At 39.7% G+C, this 16,697-nt stretch overlaps 1 protein-coding gene across 2 annotated transcripts in view; it reads left to right on the top strand.

Moving 5' to 3' along the window:
- The window catches only part of SLC38A4 (solute carrier family 38 member 4), a 142,463-nt gene that overhangs the window by 90,579 nt on the left and 35,187 nt on the right, over window positions 1-16,697 (top strand). For both annotated transcript variants that reach the window (XM_073619966.1, XM_073619965.1), the window contains exons 6-10: window positions 1,473-1,565; window positions 14,275-14,356; window positions 14,442-14,524; window positions 14,648-14,706; window positions 16,335-16,604. In XM_073619966.1, the coding sequence (XP_073476067.1) occupies window positions 1,473-1,565; window positions 14,275-14,356; window positions 14,442-14,524; window positions 14,648-14,706; window positions 16,335-16,604 (587 nt within the window). The remainder of the gene's footprint in view (window positions 1-1,472; window positions 1,566-14,274; window positions 14,357-14,441; window positions 14,525-14,647; window positions 14,707-16,334; window positions 16,605-16,697) is intronic.

Genomic DNA, 16,697 nt, shown 5'->3' with positions numbered 1-16,697 from the left:
AGCCTTGTGTGTCCCGCAGTGAATACTGCCCCCTTCTCTACACTGACACCATCAGCCTTGTGTGTCCCGCAGTGAATACCGCCCCCTTCTCTACACTGACACCACCAGCCTTGTGTGTCCCGCAGTGAATACTGCCCCCTTCTCTACACTGACACCATCAGCCTTGTGTGTCCCGCAGTGAATACCGTCCCCTTCTCTACACTGACACCACCAGCCTTGTGTATCCCGCAGTGAATACCGCCCCCTTCTCTACACTGACACCACCAGCCTTGTGTGTCCCGCAGTGAATACTGCCCCCTTCTCTACACTGACACCATCAGCCTTGTGTGTCCCGCAGTGAATACCGTCCCCTTCTCTACACTGACACCATCAGCCTTGTGTGTCCCGCAGTGAATACAGGCTTCCCTGCTGCCTCCTCTTTCCAACACGCATGAGAGCGCTTTACAGCTGCTGGACGGCTCTACACTGCTCTCTACCACCATGCTGAGGATGGACACATGCCACAGATGAGGACTCCCGATTTTATCATGTTTTTTAACACTCAACAATCTTGTAAGTGCTTTTAACCCTTTGTGCACTTTATAACATTTTGCATACTGCACTTAGAGGTCCCTTTTTTCTTTTCCTTTTTTATATCTTCAGAGTTGCTTCTCCTCTAACCAAAGTGCTGCCAGAAGTGCCACCTCATCACTATCATCCCTCTGACCAGCTACCCACCTCCACCAGAGCGCCCTTACCTCCTCTCTGGAGGTGGAGAGGTGACAAGGGAAACTGAAAAGCTATACCACGAAATGGTGTTACTTTCTTGGATGACAAATGTCACTTTAGCAGAAACAATATATTCAGAAGCTCTACAACCTAAGCCTCGGTTCACACCAGAGGCGCCACGACTTGCAGGTTGCCTTACCGAGGCGACCTGCACACGACTGCCCGGGCGACTTGCAAAATGACTTCTGTATAGAAGTCTATGCAAGTCGCCCCAAGTCGCCCCCAAAGTCGTACAGGAACCTTTTTCTAAGTCGGAGCGACTTGCATCGCTCCCCTTAGAATGGTTCCATAGCACAGAACGGGAGGCGACTTGTCAGGCGACTAGGTCGCCTGACAAGTTGTCCCTGTGTGAACTGAGCCTAACGCAAGCTTATAGCCCAAGTGATTCAATTCAAATTATTGATAAATTTTATTGCACCGTATAAGCTTTTGTCACATGGTTCTGGCCAGCTTAGCTGTACAAATACACACGTGTTCAAAAATACAACATTTTCAACATGTCTCTTGACAGTTGGGGGCATAAAGGCACCATGTTTTTTTTTCTAAAGAAAATATAGCTTTTTAAAATATGTTTTAATTTTAATAGACAAACGCCCCCGCCCCCTCAGTGAAAAGTAAATGCATGTTGCCTTAGCCACAGCAACTTATATCTTTATATTAGTTTTTTTGCACTAATAAACTAAAGTTATTTATTTTATTAACAGGTTCATTAATTTATGAAAAATTAGGAGAGAAAGCTTTTGGATGGCCTGGAAAATATACAGCTTTTATATCTATTACAATGCAAAACATTGGCGGTAAGTTAATTTGGTAAGAGTTTCCTGTTGCGTATCTTTGCAACAAATACCTAAGTACAAAAGCCTGGGCACTTCTAGCATATTTTAGAGAAGGACTCGGAAAGGACTTGCTCTATATGTGGAAGCAGCAGTTTCACTGCAGCCATCCAACATGCCCCCCCACTGTGTCAGAAGTATAACTCTGCAATCAGAAAAGTTCATGCTCCTTGCTGATTGGAAAGCATGTATCTTTCTCTCAGCCGCATTCATTTTCAAAATGTGTCTATAGCCGTGTATATAGATCATATATTTATGAGTTGGGTTGGTATTGTGTCCTGACTATGTGAGTTTATTGACTTTATTAAAGCCTGGTATATACTACTATTTTTTTTTTGTTCAACCTAGCGGGCTGAGCGAAAAAAAAAAAACCTGACAGCTCAGGTACTAACTATGCAATGTTAGCACAGCGATCTCCCCTGCTGTTCAATGGTGTTGAGGGATGCGTCAACTCCCCCCACCCCAGCTAGAATACTCAGGTCAGCATTTTCAGTCATTGGCTGATAGACCTGATTGGGAGCCGATCGGCAGACCTTTTTCGGTCATGCCCCTTCTGGCTGCAGTACACACTGGCCAGATGTAGGCCGGTTTCTAATGAACCGGCCGATGCCTCCCAACATTCGGCCCTTGTGTACTAGGCTTAGCTCTCTCGTTACAGAGATGGTCTTTATTCCTGAGTCTTCTTATGCATTGACATCCTTGATGTGGAGATATCACACTGCAATTCTAGATGGGTCACATCAATAGATACAACATCTACAGAGTGTAATAGGTTACTCCAACTATGACAGTACACACCTGAAACACTTATTGAAAGTGTTTTTGCAATTATTACATGTGTTTGAAATATGTTCTGAGACCATCAATTGCAAAAACAAAACAAGGGATAGGCTTGAAAAATTCAGCATAGGCGTTACCCAGAATAGAGGTTAAAGCAAGCCCTATAGAGAGCACATGACATAAATGTATTTAGACCCAGAAATAAGCTCACAATAGAATATATTCTATGTGTACAAACTTTTAATCAAGTGTTTGGGATTGCACAGAAAGCTGCACATCTTAATCTTAAAAATTTTCAGGCTTACGGGATGCTTCATGAAGAAGTAATGCAGGCCCCTTTACATTTTTATAAGACTGGCAGAATCATCAGATCAGTACTGGTGCAGGCAGATCCAATACAAAAATATGCTCAACCAAAATATAAAGCCACCTATAAGATGGAGAATGACAGAAGCAATTGCAATATAAATTGCAACATCTGTTATTCTCTCACGGTGGCACATTTTTCACCCACAAAATGAAAAACCTTACACAGTGGGGGTCATGAATACTTGCTTTATTCAAAACTGATATAGCTTGGACATTGGATTGTTACATCAAACAGTGGGATTGATTTACTAAAACTGAAGAGTTCAAAATCTGGTACAGCTTGGCATAGAAACCAATCAGCTTCCATATTTTATTGTCAAAGCTTAAATGAACAAGCTGAAGTTAGAAAATGATTGGCTACCATGGGCAGCTGTACCAGATTTGGAGTACTCCAGATTTAGTAAATCTCCCCCAATTTTTTTTCACTTATAAAAATGCCTTTTGTGTTTATTTTTTATAAAGCTTATGCTCTCTAGTTTATTTAGGGCTAACCACAAAGACAAGAGTTCCAAAGCCTTTATCTGATATATGCCTAGCTTTAAATGTAGTTAAACAAAATAGAGACCCTCATGCCAATAAGCCAGAAGCTATAAACTTTGCTAAGAAATCCTATCAAGTCCATGAGCTGAGAGGTCACATGATATAGCATGTTTCAAAATCAAATAGGGCATGTAACTGGTCATGGTTATTATTGCAAAGAGAAGTATTTTCGATCCATACATTGAACTCCATGGTTCCTGTAGCTTAAACATGCTTGACATGCTTTTCAGTGGAAATATATCTGAATTTACTAAGACCATTATAACTGGATCTACCTCTACCTGGACACTTTCTGACCCTTAGTTTGGAAGGTTGTTACTTCTGGTGTTGATATGCTAATATGAAGTTGTAATCCCCCATTTTTACTTCAGTGGAGAAGGGTTCTGTTATCTGGTATTTATTTATACTTTCTTTGTTTGTATCTTGAACTATTGTGTAGCCAAGGGAGCATTTTGTTTTTATGATATGGTCCCAGTTTGCCCCCTCTATTTTCATATTTAGCCATTATTTCAGTTTTTTTATATCACCCTTTTTCTATTCAATACATTCTCCTATTGTTTGCAGAGCTTGTTTGGTCACATTTCTACCCACTGCTGGAGCATTCTAGATGCTTGGAAACCCCTTTTGAGGTGTGATTGGCCACACATGTGTCAAGTTTGACCGTGAGCTGGTGGAACCAACTTTTGTTTGGGCTATGCTGTGCTGACATGTATGGTTGCCAGGTGATTGGAACAATTATCAATTGTTGTACTGCTGATATAGTTGTGAAATTTTTATGTCACCATCAGTTATGAGACTATAGGGTTGATTTACTGAAAGCATATAGGCTGTACACTTTGCAAGGGAATGTTCACTTTGCAAGGGAAATTTCCCTTAGCTTAGTGAATGTGGTAAAAATTCAGTTTGTAAAAACTACCCAATCATGTGCAAAGAAAGTATTTTGTTTACACGTGATTGGATTATGGAAGTTAGCAGAGCTTCGCCTCATCCACTAATTATGGGTATAATTCCCTTGCAAAGTGAACAGTCTTTTTGTCTTTAGTAAATCAATCACTTTCCTGCAATTTTGAAAGATTTAAAGCAGTATTAAAGTCTCCTAAACCTAAAAAAAGTGCCCCCCCCCTGCAGATTTAAGTTATAATGTAGTAGTATGCACTGCATACTACTACATTATGGGAGACTTCCCTTCATTATAGGCTGTCACGGCTCCCCCTGGTCCCTGGCTCTTCAAGGTTAACCCAGTCTTCCTTCCAAGTTCCGAATCTTCAACCGCTTGTATGGCAGGGCTGTGGTGACATCCCTCCCACGCATGTGGATGGGAATCACTTTGCTGCGGCACCCAAAGTGAATGCGTAAATCCGTAAATGCAGTCTGAGCTGCGCTGGCTCAGAATGCATTACCCGTTGACAGGCAGGGGAGACATGTATGACAAAAGAGACCTCTAGGGTCTCTTCTGTTATAAAAACCCTGCCTGTCAGTGTTTTTTTTCAGAAGGGAGTTTACTACAACTTAAAGCAATGTACATTATGTGACCATATATTTGTCAAGTTATTTTATTTGCTTGCTTGCTAATTAAATTTAGTACTTTGTCTATAGGGTTATGCTTGCAGCTGATTGACTGTTTAGATTATTTAACAAGCACTGGCTTTTGCTACAATTGTTACCTGACAAAGGATCTGATGTAGAATTGAGAAACATTGCTGAACCCTTGTGACTAATATAGAAAACTAAGAAGGAGAGAAAAAAGTTGAAAGCCGTTTTGAGTGCACCATATTTCTGTATTTATTTTTTATTGCAGGGTCTGATCTATAGCCTATTTGCTCCCCTCTGATTGAAAAGCTATATCTCTGACTTAGTAGGGGGCATAGTTACAGTTACATAGTAGGTGAGGTTGAAAAAAGACACAAGTCCATCAAGTCCAACCTACAGTTGTGCTCATAAGTTTACATACCCTGGCAGAATTTATGATTTCTTGGCCATTTTTCAGAGAATATTAATGATAACACAAACATTTTTCTTTCACTCATGGTTAGTGTTTGGCTGATGCCATTTATTAGCAATCAACTGTGTTTTACTCTTTTTAAATCATAATCTCAACAGAAACTACCCAAATGGCCCTGATCAAAAGTTTACATACCCCAGTTCTTAATACCGTGTATTGCCCCCTTTAATATCAATGATAGCTTGAAGTCTTTTGTGGTATTTGTGGACCAGGCATTTTATCTCCTCAGATGGTAAAACTGCCCATTCCTCTTGGCAAAAAGCCTTCAGTTCCTGTAAATTCTTGGGCTGTCTTGCATGAACTGCACGTTTGAGATTTCCCCAAAGTGGCTCAATGATATTGACGTCAGGAGACTGAGATGGCCACTCCAGAACCTTCACTTTATTCTGCTGTAGCCAATGACAGGTCGACTTGGCCTTGTGTTTTGGATCATTGTCATGTTGGAATGTCTAATGCGAAGCTTCCTGGCTGATGAATGCAAATGTTCCTCCATTATTTTTTGATAACATACTGCATTCATCTTGCCATCAATTTTGACCAAATTTCCTGTGCCTTTGTAGCTCACACATCCTCAAAACATCAGCAATCCACCTCCATGTTTCACAGTAGGAATGGTGTATCTTTCATCATAGGCCTTGTTGACTCCTCTCCAAATGTAGCGTTTATGGTTGTGGCCAAAAAGCTCAATTTTGGTCTCATCACTCCAAATGACTTTGTGCCAGAAGGTTTGAGGCTTGTCTCTGCACTGTTTGGCATATTGTAAGCAGGATACTTTGTGGCATTTGCGTAGTATTGGCTTTTTTCTGGCGACTCGACCATGCAGCCCATCTTTCTACAACTCCTTATTGTACATCTTGAAACAGCCACACCACATGTTTTCAGAGAGTCCTGTATTTCACCTGAAATTATTTGTCGGTCTTCCTTTGCATCCCGAACATTTTTCCTGGCAGTTGTGGCTAAGGTCTGGTTTCAACAGAACCCCTAATTTTCCACTTCTTGATTAGAGTTTGAACACTGCTGATTGGCATTCTCAATTTCTTGGATATCTTTTATATTCCTTTACTGTTTTATACAGTTCAACTACCTTTTCCTGCAGATCCTTTGACAATTCTTTTGCTTTCCACATGACTCAGAATCCAGAAATGTCAGTGCAGCACTGGATGAAAGATGCAAGGGTCTGTCAGGAGTCCAGAAACTCCTTGACCTTTTATACACACACACTAATTACAAGCCAACAGATCACAGGTGAGGATGGTTATCTTTAATAGCCATTCAAACCCCTTTGTGTCAACTTGTGTGCATGTTATCAGGCCAAAATCACCAGGGTATGTACATTTTTGATCAGGGTCATTTAGGTAGTTTCTGTTGCCATTATGATTTAAAAAGAGTAAACACAGTTGATTGATAATAAACGGCATCAGCCAAACACTAACCATGAGTAAAAAATGTTTTTGTGGTATCATTCATATTCCCTGAAAAATGGCTAAGAAATCATAAATTCTGCCAGGGTATGTAAACTTATGAGCACAACTGTATGTGTGTGATTATATGTCAGTATTACATTGTATATCCCTGTATGTTGCGGTCATTCAGGTGCTTATCTAATAGTTTTTTTAAACTATCGATGCCTCCCGCTGAGACCACCGCCTGTGGATGGAAATTCCATATCCTTGCCACTCTTACAGTAAAGAACCCTTTATGTAGTGGCCACGTGTCTTGTTAAACTCCCTTCCTCAAAAAGTGTTATCCCTATTGTGGGGTCACCAGTATGGTATTTGTAAATTGAAATCATATCCCCTCTCAAGCGTCTCTTCTCCAGAGAGAATAAGTTCAGTGCTCGCAACCTTTCTTCATAACTAATGTCTTCCAGACCCTTCATTAGCTTTGTTGCCCTTCTTTGTACTAGGTCCTATTCCAGTACATCCTTCCTGAGGACTGGTGCCCAGAACTGGACAGCATACTCCAGGTGCGGCCGGACCAGAGTGTTGTAGTCTCGGGAGAGTTATCGCTTTATCCCTGGAGTTAATACCTTTTTTAATGCATGCCAATATTCTGTTTGCTTTGTTAGCAGCAGCTTGGTATTGCATGCCATTGCTGAGCCTATCATCTACTAGGACCCCCAGGTCCTTTTCTATCCTAGATTCCCCCAGAGGTTCCCCCCTAGTGTATAGATTGCATTCATATCTTTGCCACCCAACTGCATTATTTTACATTTTTCTACATTAAACCTCATTTGCCATGTAGTTCCCCTCCCCTTTAATTTGTTCAGATCTTCTTGCAAGGTTTCCACATCCTGCAGAGAAGTTGTTGCCCTGCTTAGCTTAGTATTGTCCGCAAATCCAGAGATTGAACTGTTTACCCCATCCTCCAGGTCGTTTATGTACAAATTAAATAGGATTGGTCCCAGCACAGAACCTTGTGGGACCCCACTACCCACCCCTGATCATTCCAAGTATTCCCCATTTATCACCACCCTCTGAACTCGCCCTTGTAGCCAGTTTTCAATCCATGTACTCATCCTATGGTCCATGCCAACAGACCTTATTTTGTACAGTAAATTTTTCCCTTGAGAAAGTCACATGACCTGTGACGCAATGCGTCGGGAGGAGCCAATGACGACACTTCCCGTGTCTCGTAATCCTGGATGTGTAGTGAGGAGGAGAGCTGTCCCATTGCTAACTGATCATTTTGAAGCGTTTTACTACTATGTAAATGTGAGTGCATATGATTTTTATTAATTAAAAGCAAGTTATTTAATCAATCTTGCACGATGATGATATTTTATTTACTTTGAGAAATTGAACCTGGTAAAATCAAACTGTATGCGGAGAAGTCTTGGTAATCTTAGAGCCATTAGCTGAAGCCCATTTCTGATCTGGCTTATCTTTTCTTTGGATTATTACTGAGAGTGCCAATAGACCGAAGAGGGTCTTTTTTTAAGGTGAGCAGGCATTGCGCACTGAGGTGGTGGTGATTATCTATCAGCACATATTTCCTGCAGAGACTGTCACAGAGCATGGAGTGATTTTATTCACGTTTTTTCATTAGCTTTTAAGAGTTTTTATATATGTGGACGTTTTTTTGCATCTTTATATGATCCTTATTTTACACTTATTTATTGGAGTTTATTATTCAATTTTGAGGTTTAGCGCACTATTATTTGTTTTTTATTAATAGATTGGTTTGGCAAGAACGATTCTTAATGAATCCATCCTGATTACTGCTAATGATACCATTTTCATTACTAAAATCTTGTATATAGTCCCTTATTATCCCCTCCAAGAGCTTGCATGCTATTGATGTTAGGCTAACTGGTCTGTAATTCCCAGGGATGTATTTTTGGTCCTTTTTAAATATTGGTGTTACATTGTACATTGGCTTTTCTCCAATCCGCTGGCACCATTCCAGTCAGTAGACTGTCAGTAAAAATTAGGAACAATGGTCTGGCAGTTACTTGACTGAGTTCCCTAAGCACCCTAGGGTGCAAGCCATCCAGTCCCGGTGATTTAATAATGCTAAGTTTCCCAAGTCTAATTAAAATTCTGTCCTCTGTTAGCCATGAGGGTGCTTCCTGTGATGTGTCACAAGGATAAACACTGCAGTTTTGGTTACTGAAGCCCCCCGATTCCCTCGTGAAGACTGAGGAGAAGAATAAATTCAATATCTTCTCCATCTCCCCATTCTTTGTAACCAGATGTCCTTCCTCATTCTTTAAGGGGCCAATATGGTCTGTTCTCCCTTTTTTACTGTTTACATACTTAGAGAATTTCTTGGGATCTTCTTTGCTCTACTCCGCTATGTGTCTTTCGTGTTCTATCTTAGCCGCCCTGAAGAGAAAAAGGGGGGTGGGACTTTATATGAGACACAAAGAATGTGCCTCCATCCCTATATTGGTTACAAAACGAAAAAGTTTTAGGGCGGCTATCTTAGCCACCCCAATTGCACCCTTACATTTCTTGTTGCATTCTTTATAAAGTTTGAATGCTGATGATGATCCTTCAACCTTGTATTTTTCGAAGGCCTTCTCTTTTTTTTTAATGCATTTTTACATTGGCATTAAGCCATCCAGGTCTTTTGTTCGCTCTTTTAAATGTATTACCCAATGGGATGGACTGGCTAATGCCCTTATTTAAAATGCTCTTAAACGAACCCATCTCTCCTCCATGTTCTTTGTTCCTAAGATTTTATCTCAATTTATATTTTCTAGCAAGGTTCGTAGTTTAGGGAAGTTGGCTCTTTTGAAACTCAGTGTCTTTGTATTTTCCTTATGTTTCCTATTTCTGTGATTTATACTGAAGCCAATTGACCTGTGATAGCTGTTTCCTAAATTACCCTCGTATTTACACATCCATGATCATGTCTGTATTGCTGGCAATCAGTAGATCTAGTAACGCTTTATTTCTAGTTGGTGCGTCTACCATCTGACCCATGAAATTGTCCTGCATGACATTTAGGAACTGGCGAGCCTTAGACGAATGCGTGGTTCCCTCCGCCCAGTCTATGTTTGTATAATTAAAATCCCCCATTATGATAACACTTCCCATCCTTGCTGCTAATCCAAATTGTGATAGGAGGTCTGCCCCCCCCCCCCCGTGATAGGAGGTCCGCCTTCCCAAAGAGATCACTGCTTACTCACAGAGAGCAAGATTCTTTCTCTGCAACATGCTGGCAGGACACAAGCTTTTCTACTCAGGCTGTAGCTGATTTTTAAAGAAAACAAACTAAGACTTTGCACACCTTTTTGCTTTACAGTTAGAATTCATTCTGCCTCTTTTCGTGAATATTGGATGACAAATTGAGGGATAGGATATACAAAACTAGATTATTTTTTTCTTTTCTCCACAGTCTGTTTTAAAGTAAACATAGCTGACTATTCCTTATGTGGTAAACTTTGTGTCTTTAACAGTATGACCTCATGGGAATTGTATGAATATCCAGCATTCTCTGACATTTAGGAAAGCTTAGCATGAATATATTCAATTAATTATATCGTAAAGACAATTCTCAGAGTTCTGCATTCTGTCTTATTGAAATTAGTTTTTAGTCAGAAAGTTGTGTTTAAAAAATGTCTTTAATGCCTTTAATCCTCAGGGACTAATTTCAATGTTAGCAGTTATGAGATTTCTTTCTTTCTTTTTTTTTTCTGTCTAGAAAGTAAATTCTGTAAACCTAAAAAACATATTTAAATACACACACACTATATAATTGCTTCCATCAAAAGTACCAAAAATAAGATCACTTCCTATTTTGGTTCAAGAAAGACAAAAAATTCCTTTATGCCCTTGTGGCCAATTATTAATCCAAAACCACTGACTCACAGCACAGATACAGTCTAAATTTAGAACTATTTATTCAACTTATATACAGCTGTTTCAATCTTGGTAACTATTATCAGTGTAGGATATTGAAAGAATGCCTTCTGTGCAACAGGGCTAGGAAGGATTGGATAAAGGACTTGCTTACAAATATGTCATTATATTAAAGTAATTCTAAGGCTTCGGGTTTTTTTTCATAAAAATAACAAACATGTTATACTTACCTGCTCTGTGCAATGATTTTTCACAGAACAGCCTCAATCTCTTTCTGTGTTCCCCCACTGGCCCGCCAGGCACCTTCTCTTCATCAGGTGCCCCCAGGGAAAGCTGCTTTCCTTGGGGGCACCCTGTGTGCTCGCTGCCAAGTCCTGCTGCTATGTCCATTGACACAGACTTGGCCCCGCCCCCTGCTCCTGTGTCATAAGATTTAATTGACAGCAGCAGGGCTGCTATCAATCTATCCAATCAGGAAAGAGACAGCAATGGAAGCCATTGAGCTTGATCACATCCCTGGATCGGATCGGCTTAGGTAAGGAAAAGGGGAGGTCTGGGGGCAGCTGCAGCAGAGAAGGTTTTTTACCTTAATGCATGGAATGCATTAAGGTAAAATACCTTAAGGCTTTAGAACCACTTTAACTAACTATAATATATATAGACGCAAGGGTAGCCATCACACTCTATGGGGTTGGTTTACTAAACTGTGCACTTTGCAAGTGCAGTTGCTCCAGAGCTTAGTAAATTAAGAAAAGCTTCACAATGCAAAGAATACCCAATCACATGCAAGGAAAATTTAAAAAATATTATTTTTGTTTGCACATGATTGGATTATGGAAGTCAGCAGAGCTTCTGCTCCTTTACTAAGCTCTGGAGCAACTGCTCTTGCAGAGTGCAACGGATTTGTAAAGCACTTTGGGTGAAAAATCATAGGAGCGAATGACTAATGGCCAAATAGGTATTTGAAGTTCAAGAGTCTTATGTTTATATAGATGAATGATTAAATAGACAGTACTATTGCCTTTAGAAAATCAACCCTTATGTGTGAGGTAAATGCCCAGCTGCTCACCCACAAAGAAATCCAAATAAATCCAAAGCAATTATGGAGGCGCTCACAGGTCTGGTAGTGGAGATAAATCAAAACAACAACAACGTCTCGATAAAGCTCAGTCCATTTTATTCAAGACAGTGACATGTGGTACATCCTGGACTACGGTAACAGTCGAGTTTGCCAGGAGTGAGTCAGGTGGGTGTTTTAGTCATAGGTGGTAGCTCCATATTTATCAGGAGATCTTTCAAGCTTTTTCTCTTCCTATAACTCATGATATGGGAAGGTGCTTTAGCTAATGTTAGGCTTTGATCACTGGAAACAATTGGCCAACAGGAATAGAGAGGATCCTTCACTGTATGGCTCTCTCCTGCGGTCTTGAGAAAGATGGACTGAAACAATAAAACATCAACAATAAAAATGCTGTTGTTCTGATTTACCTCTGCTGAAAGACCTGTGATTCCCTCTATACCAGTGTTAATTTTGTCGACTAAAATGACTAAAACATTTTAGTCGACTAAATGAATACTATTTTAGTCGACTAAAATACGACTAAAATTAAAACAATTAAGATGACTAAAATATGACTAAAACTAAAATGGCATTTTAGTAAAAAGACTAAAATGGGACTAAAACTAAAATGGCATTTTAGTCAAAAGACTAAGACTAAAACTAAATTGATATTTGACTTCAAAATTAACACTGGTCTGTACTACATGTTCATTCCTCAATACCATAAATAATAACATATTAGATTTTTCACTCCAGCAGTATATAATGAGTTTGGAAATTGTATAGAAATGTTAACTAATGCATTATAATTTAATTACTCTCATTAGATTTTAGACGACTAAATTAGTTTTAGTCGACTAAAATGTACTGGAAATTTTAGTCGACTAAAATGAAGGACATTTTAGTCGACTAAAATGTACTGGAGATTTTGTCGACTAAATACGACTAAAACTAAAACAATTGCAGAAGACTAAAATGGGACCAAAACTAAAATGCCATTATAGTCCTAAGGCTAAGACTAAGACTAAATTGCTGCTAAAATTATCACTGCTCTATACCTTTTTGGATTTACATACTATATACTGTGTATATATATATATATATATATATACATGGGCGTAGCATAAGGGGTTGCAGGGGTCACAATCGCAACCCCACCCCTAGCTCCAGGGGGCCCCTGCAGCCTCCCCGTCATATTATCATATCCTCTACAAAATCCAACTCCGATCTGCCCTCGGGCCCCACAACCACGCTCCAGTACTGGGCTTCTACTTTGCCTTCCACAGTCCACACCCCTCTGTTCCCATTGGCTGGGGAGAAGCTGTGAGCCATTTCCTGAATGGAGAGGATCATGAGGTGAGAACAGCCCAGGATGGGGAAGTGTGTGTGCTGTGTGCTGGTAACATGGAATGGTAACTGAGCTTAGCGAGGCAACAGGAGGAGAGTGCCGTCCTATAGCCACGATGGGACTGATGTCACTAGTGAGGTATGACACTGCTCAGTGTCTCTTAGTCACCAGCTGGGATTCTCTGTACTCCCACCCAGGGATGTCTACTTACCCTACTTTACTGACAACTGGGGAAAAGACACACACCTCTGGGAGGTGTCCTTCCCAACACTGACAGAGAAACCTTCAGAAATTGCTAAAACAAATCCCTTAACACCTCCTCGGGGGGCCCCTGAAGGGCTACAGGCTCCAGATTTTGTGTCACATGGCTTTGCCCTCCCAGATCTAAGTTGCCCCCCCAGACCACCCCCTCGACCCTGCATGCTATGCCCAGCTGCTGAGCTCCTTTCCAATTACAGCACTCTATACTGTTCCTCCTCCGCAGGGCTGAAATCACATTCCTTTACAACACAGCCAGTTAGCCATGATCTGCACAGGGTGTATCTGCCTACTGCAACTACACTTCCGTTCCAACCAGAGAATTTCATGGGTCAGAAGGGCAACATAAATATCAGATACACCCTGTGAAGACTGTGTAAGGAACAGTGCTGGGATGGGAAAGGAGCTCTGCCAAGTGGCCTGCCAGGGGTCCCTGTCCTCTGCTTCTCCAATGGTAATCTCTGTCCTCTGCTTCTCCAGCAGTAATCCCTGTCCTCTGCTTCTCCAGCGGTAATCCCTGTCCTCTGCTTCTCCAGTGGTAATCCCTGTCCTTTGCTTCTCCAGTGGTAATCCCTGTCCTCTGCTTCTCCAGTGTTAATCCCCGGCCTTTGATGTAAAGAGGAACTCTGGGAACTCAAAACTCTTAAGCCAGTTTGAGTATCTTGGCGTGCGGTGTACGTATCTGCACACACATTGGAAGTAGTGGGGGGGGGCCCAGGTCAACTTTTGCATCAGGGCCCACAAGCTTCAAGCTATGCCTCTGTATATATATATATATATATATATATATATATATATATATATATATATATATATATATATATATATATATTAACTTAAGAAAATGTTTGTATATTCTGCAAAAAATAGCATAGCTACATGAAAAACTTAATGTTCTTTCTGTAACAGGATAACAGTCCTTATGTGTTAAAGTATAAAATACAAACAGTTATATCAGAAGGTCATCTAATTACCCTTTTGCTGTTATTTAATGTTTTTTTTTCCAGCTATGTCAAGCTACTTGTTTATTGTGAAATATGAACTTCCTGAAGTAATTAAAACTTTCATGAGATTGGAGGAGAATTCAGGGTATGTGTATACATTTTTATGACTATTTATCCTATTTCTATACCCGCTTACACTAGTTCTAATTCGAGTGCATCTATATATTTAGAGAATGGTATCTGAATGGGAACTATCTGGTGATCTTTGTATCCATTGGGGTAATTCTTCCACTGTCTATGCTGAAGAATTTAGGTAAGTACATAATCTTTTTCTTATGATCAAATATCTGCTGATAATTAAGAGTTAATAACAGACTTGTCCAGATTTACACTGTACATAACTAATAAATTAATTTGTATGTTATAAATTGAACAGGTTACCTTGGATACACAAGTGGATTTTCTCTGTCTTGTATGGTGTTTTTCGTCAGTGTGGTAAGGAACCATTTTTTAATTAAACTGCACCATGTACATTAAATTTAAAAAAATTTTAAGCTGAACTCTAGGCAGTTATAAAAGACAAATGATTGCAACTCTGCATTTTTACAAAGTATAACTTCCAAATGTTGACTTGCCAACAGCCTCTTCGATTCCACTGTACAAAAGCACTTAGAGTGGGAGAGGGAAGGTCAGCACTAAGAGCCAATCATGTGTATTGCATGCACATGTGCTGACAAAGAACATGTTGATAAGAGCTGAGAGTAAGGCCTCTTTCACACTTGTGCGACTTGTCCTGCAACTTGGGACTGCTAAGTCGCATGACAAGTTATACCCCATGATTTCCAATGAGTACCATTCATGTCTGTTCAAGTTGCAGTGACTTCAAAGTAGCCCCTGCACTACATTGGTCTGACTTTGATGCGACTTGAGGACCATAGACCTCAAGATTACACAGGCATTGCTTTAAGTTGCGTCAAAGTCGTGGCAAAAATCGGGCGTAAAGAGCTTACCTCTGCTGTTGCTCTTTAACTGCACACACCAGCAGTCTAGGGTGGAGAGAAGACACCACTGTATTCCTTTACTGTGGGTGGTATCATGCACTTGGCTGTCCTGTGTATTAGAAGGTAAAACAACTCCCTTATATATGTTTTATCTGTGATTTAGCTGTACATCAGTAGTTTAGTTTCAACATAGCAATTTTATTATTACTAGGTATAAAGTCCACATTCTAATTAAACTGCATGGGAACTAGGCTGTGTGATTTGTTTAGTTACAAATCAAAATTCAGACTACATTTTTGTTTTTCGGAGATTCGACTGTATATGAATCTCTGAATCACAATAGTAACTAATTTAAACAAATCCAAAATAAATTATAATGAAACAACAAATTCATTTGTTTCATTCAGATGACATGATGCAATAGTTTGAGCCTTTTGTTAATGTTTGAAGCATCCAAAATAACCTAACAACATAACGAATGATCCGAATTGATTCAGATCCTTTTTGTTTTTATGTTGCATTAACATTTTTCTTTTTTTTTTTTTTCTTAATGCACTACATATGAAATGGAGATATATTGAAAAATACAGTAAGGTGTAAAAGTGCAAAAAGGATGATGATTCCTACTTACTATGTCTGGGTTGGATGAAGGTGGATCCATCAGAATCTCTGAATCATATCATAACGAATGAATCAGAAATGATTTTCATTGCATTCGCATGTTATGATTCGGAGATTGTGATGGATCCACCTCCATCCAACCCAAACAGAGTGCATAAGTAATCCTTTAAAATAACAAACGAAACCATTAAAATGAATATAGTCAATCTTCCGAAACATGAATCTATTTGCAACAACGGAAATTGGAAACAAATCCGAATATACAAAACGCATCTGAATACACAAAAGGAATTCCAAGAAACAAATCATTCCAACATAATGCATATGACAAAACAAAATGATGAACTTAACAAATTAGTCCAAAACGAAACCGTGCACATCTGTAATGGCAACTCTATTATTTTTGCTAATACAATTATGATCACTATTGTTTAAGATAAGACATTCTAGCTCTTGATAACACTGGTAATAAAAAATGCTAAAAATTGTTTTCTATTCTAGGTAATTTACAAGAAAACTCAAATACCATGCCCATTACCTTTGCTGGACCCCCATCAAGGAAATTTGACAAGCAATAATACCTATCATTTGCATCCCCTTATGATACAAAATTATACTATCGATTCTGGTGTGAACTTTATGATGGATTACAATCAAGGGGAAACAGCAGGGATTGGTGAACACAAAGACAATACCCACGGAAGTGTGGTGGAAATCGAAGCCCACAGAGATGAAAAATGCAAGCCCAAATTATTTGTGTTCAACTCCCAGGTAAGGCTGTATGGTTGCTGTACTTATTTGTAATATACCCCTGTTATATGTATTATGGTTATATGTTCATGAAGTCTATGTCAGAAACCATGA

This window comes from Aquarana catesbeiana, linkage group LG03 (assembly GCF_042186555.1).
Source record: "Aquarana catesbeiana isolate 2022-GZ linkage group LG03, ASM4218655v1, whole genome shotgun sequence".
NCBI lineage: Eukaryota > Metazoa > Chordata > Amphibia > Anura > Ranidae > Aquarana > Aquarana catesbeiana.
This window is presented reverse-complemented; position numbering and strand designations above follow the sequence as displayed.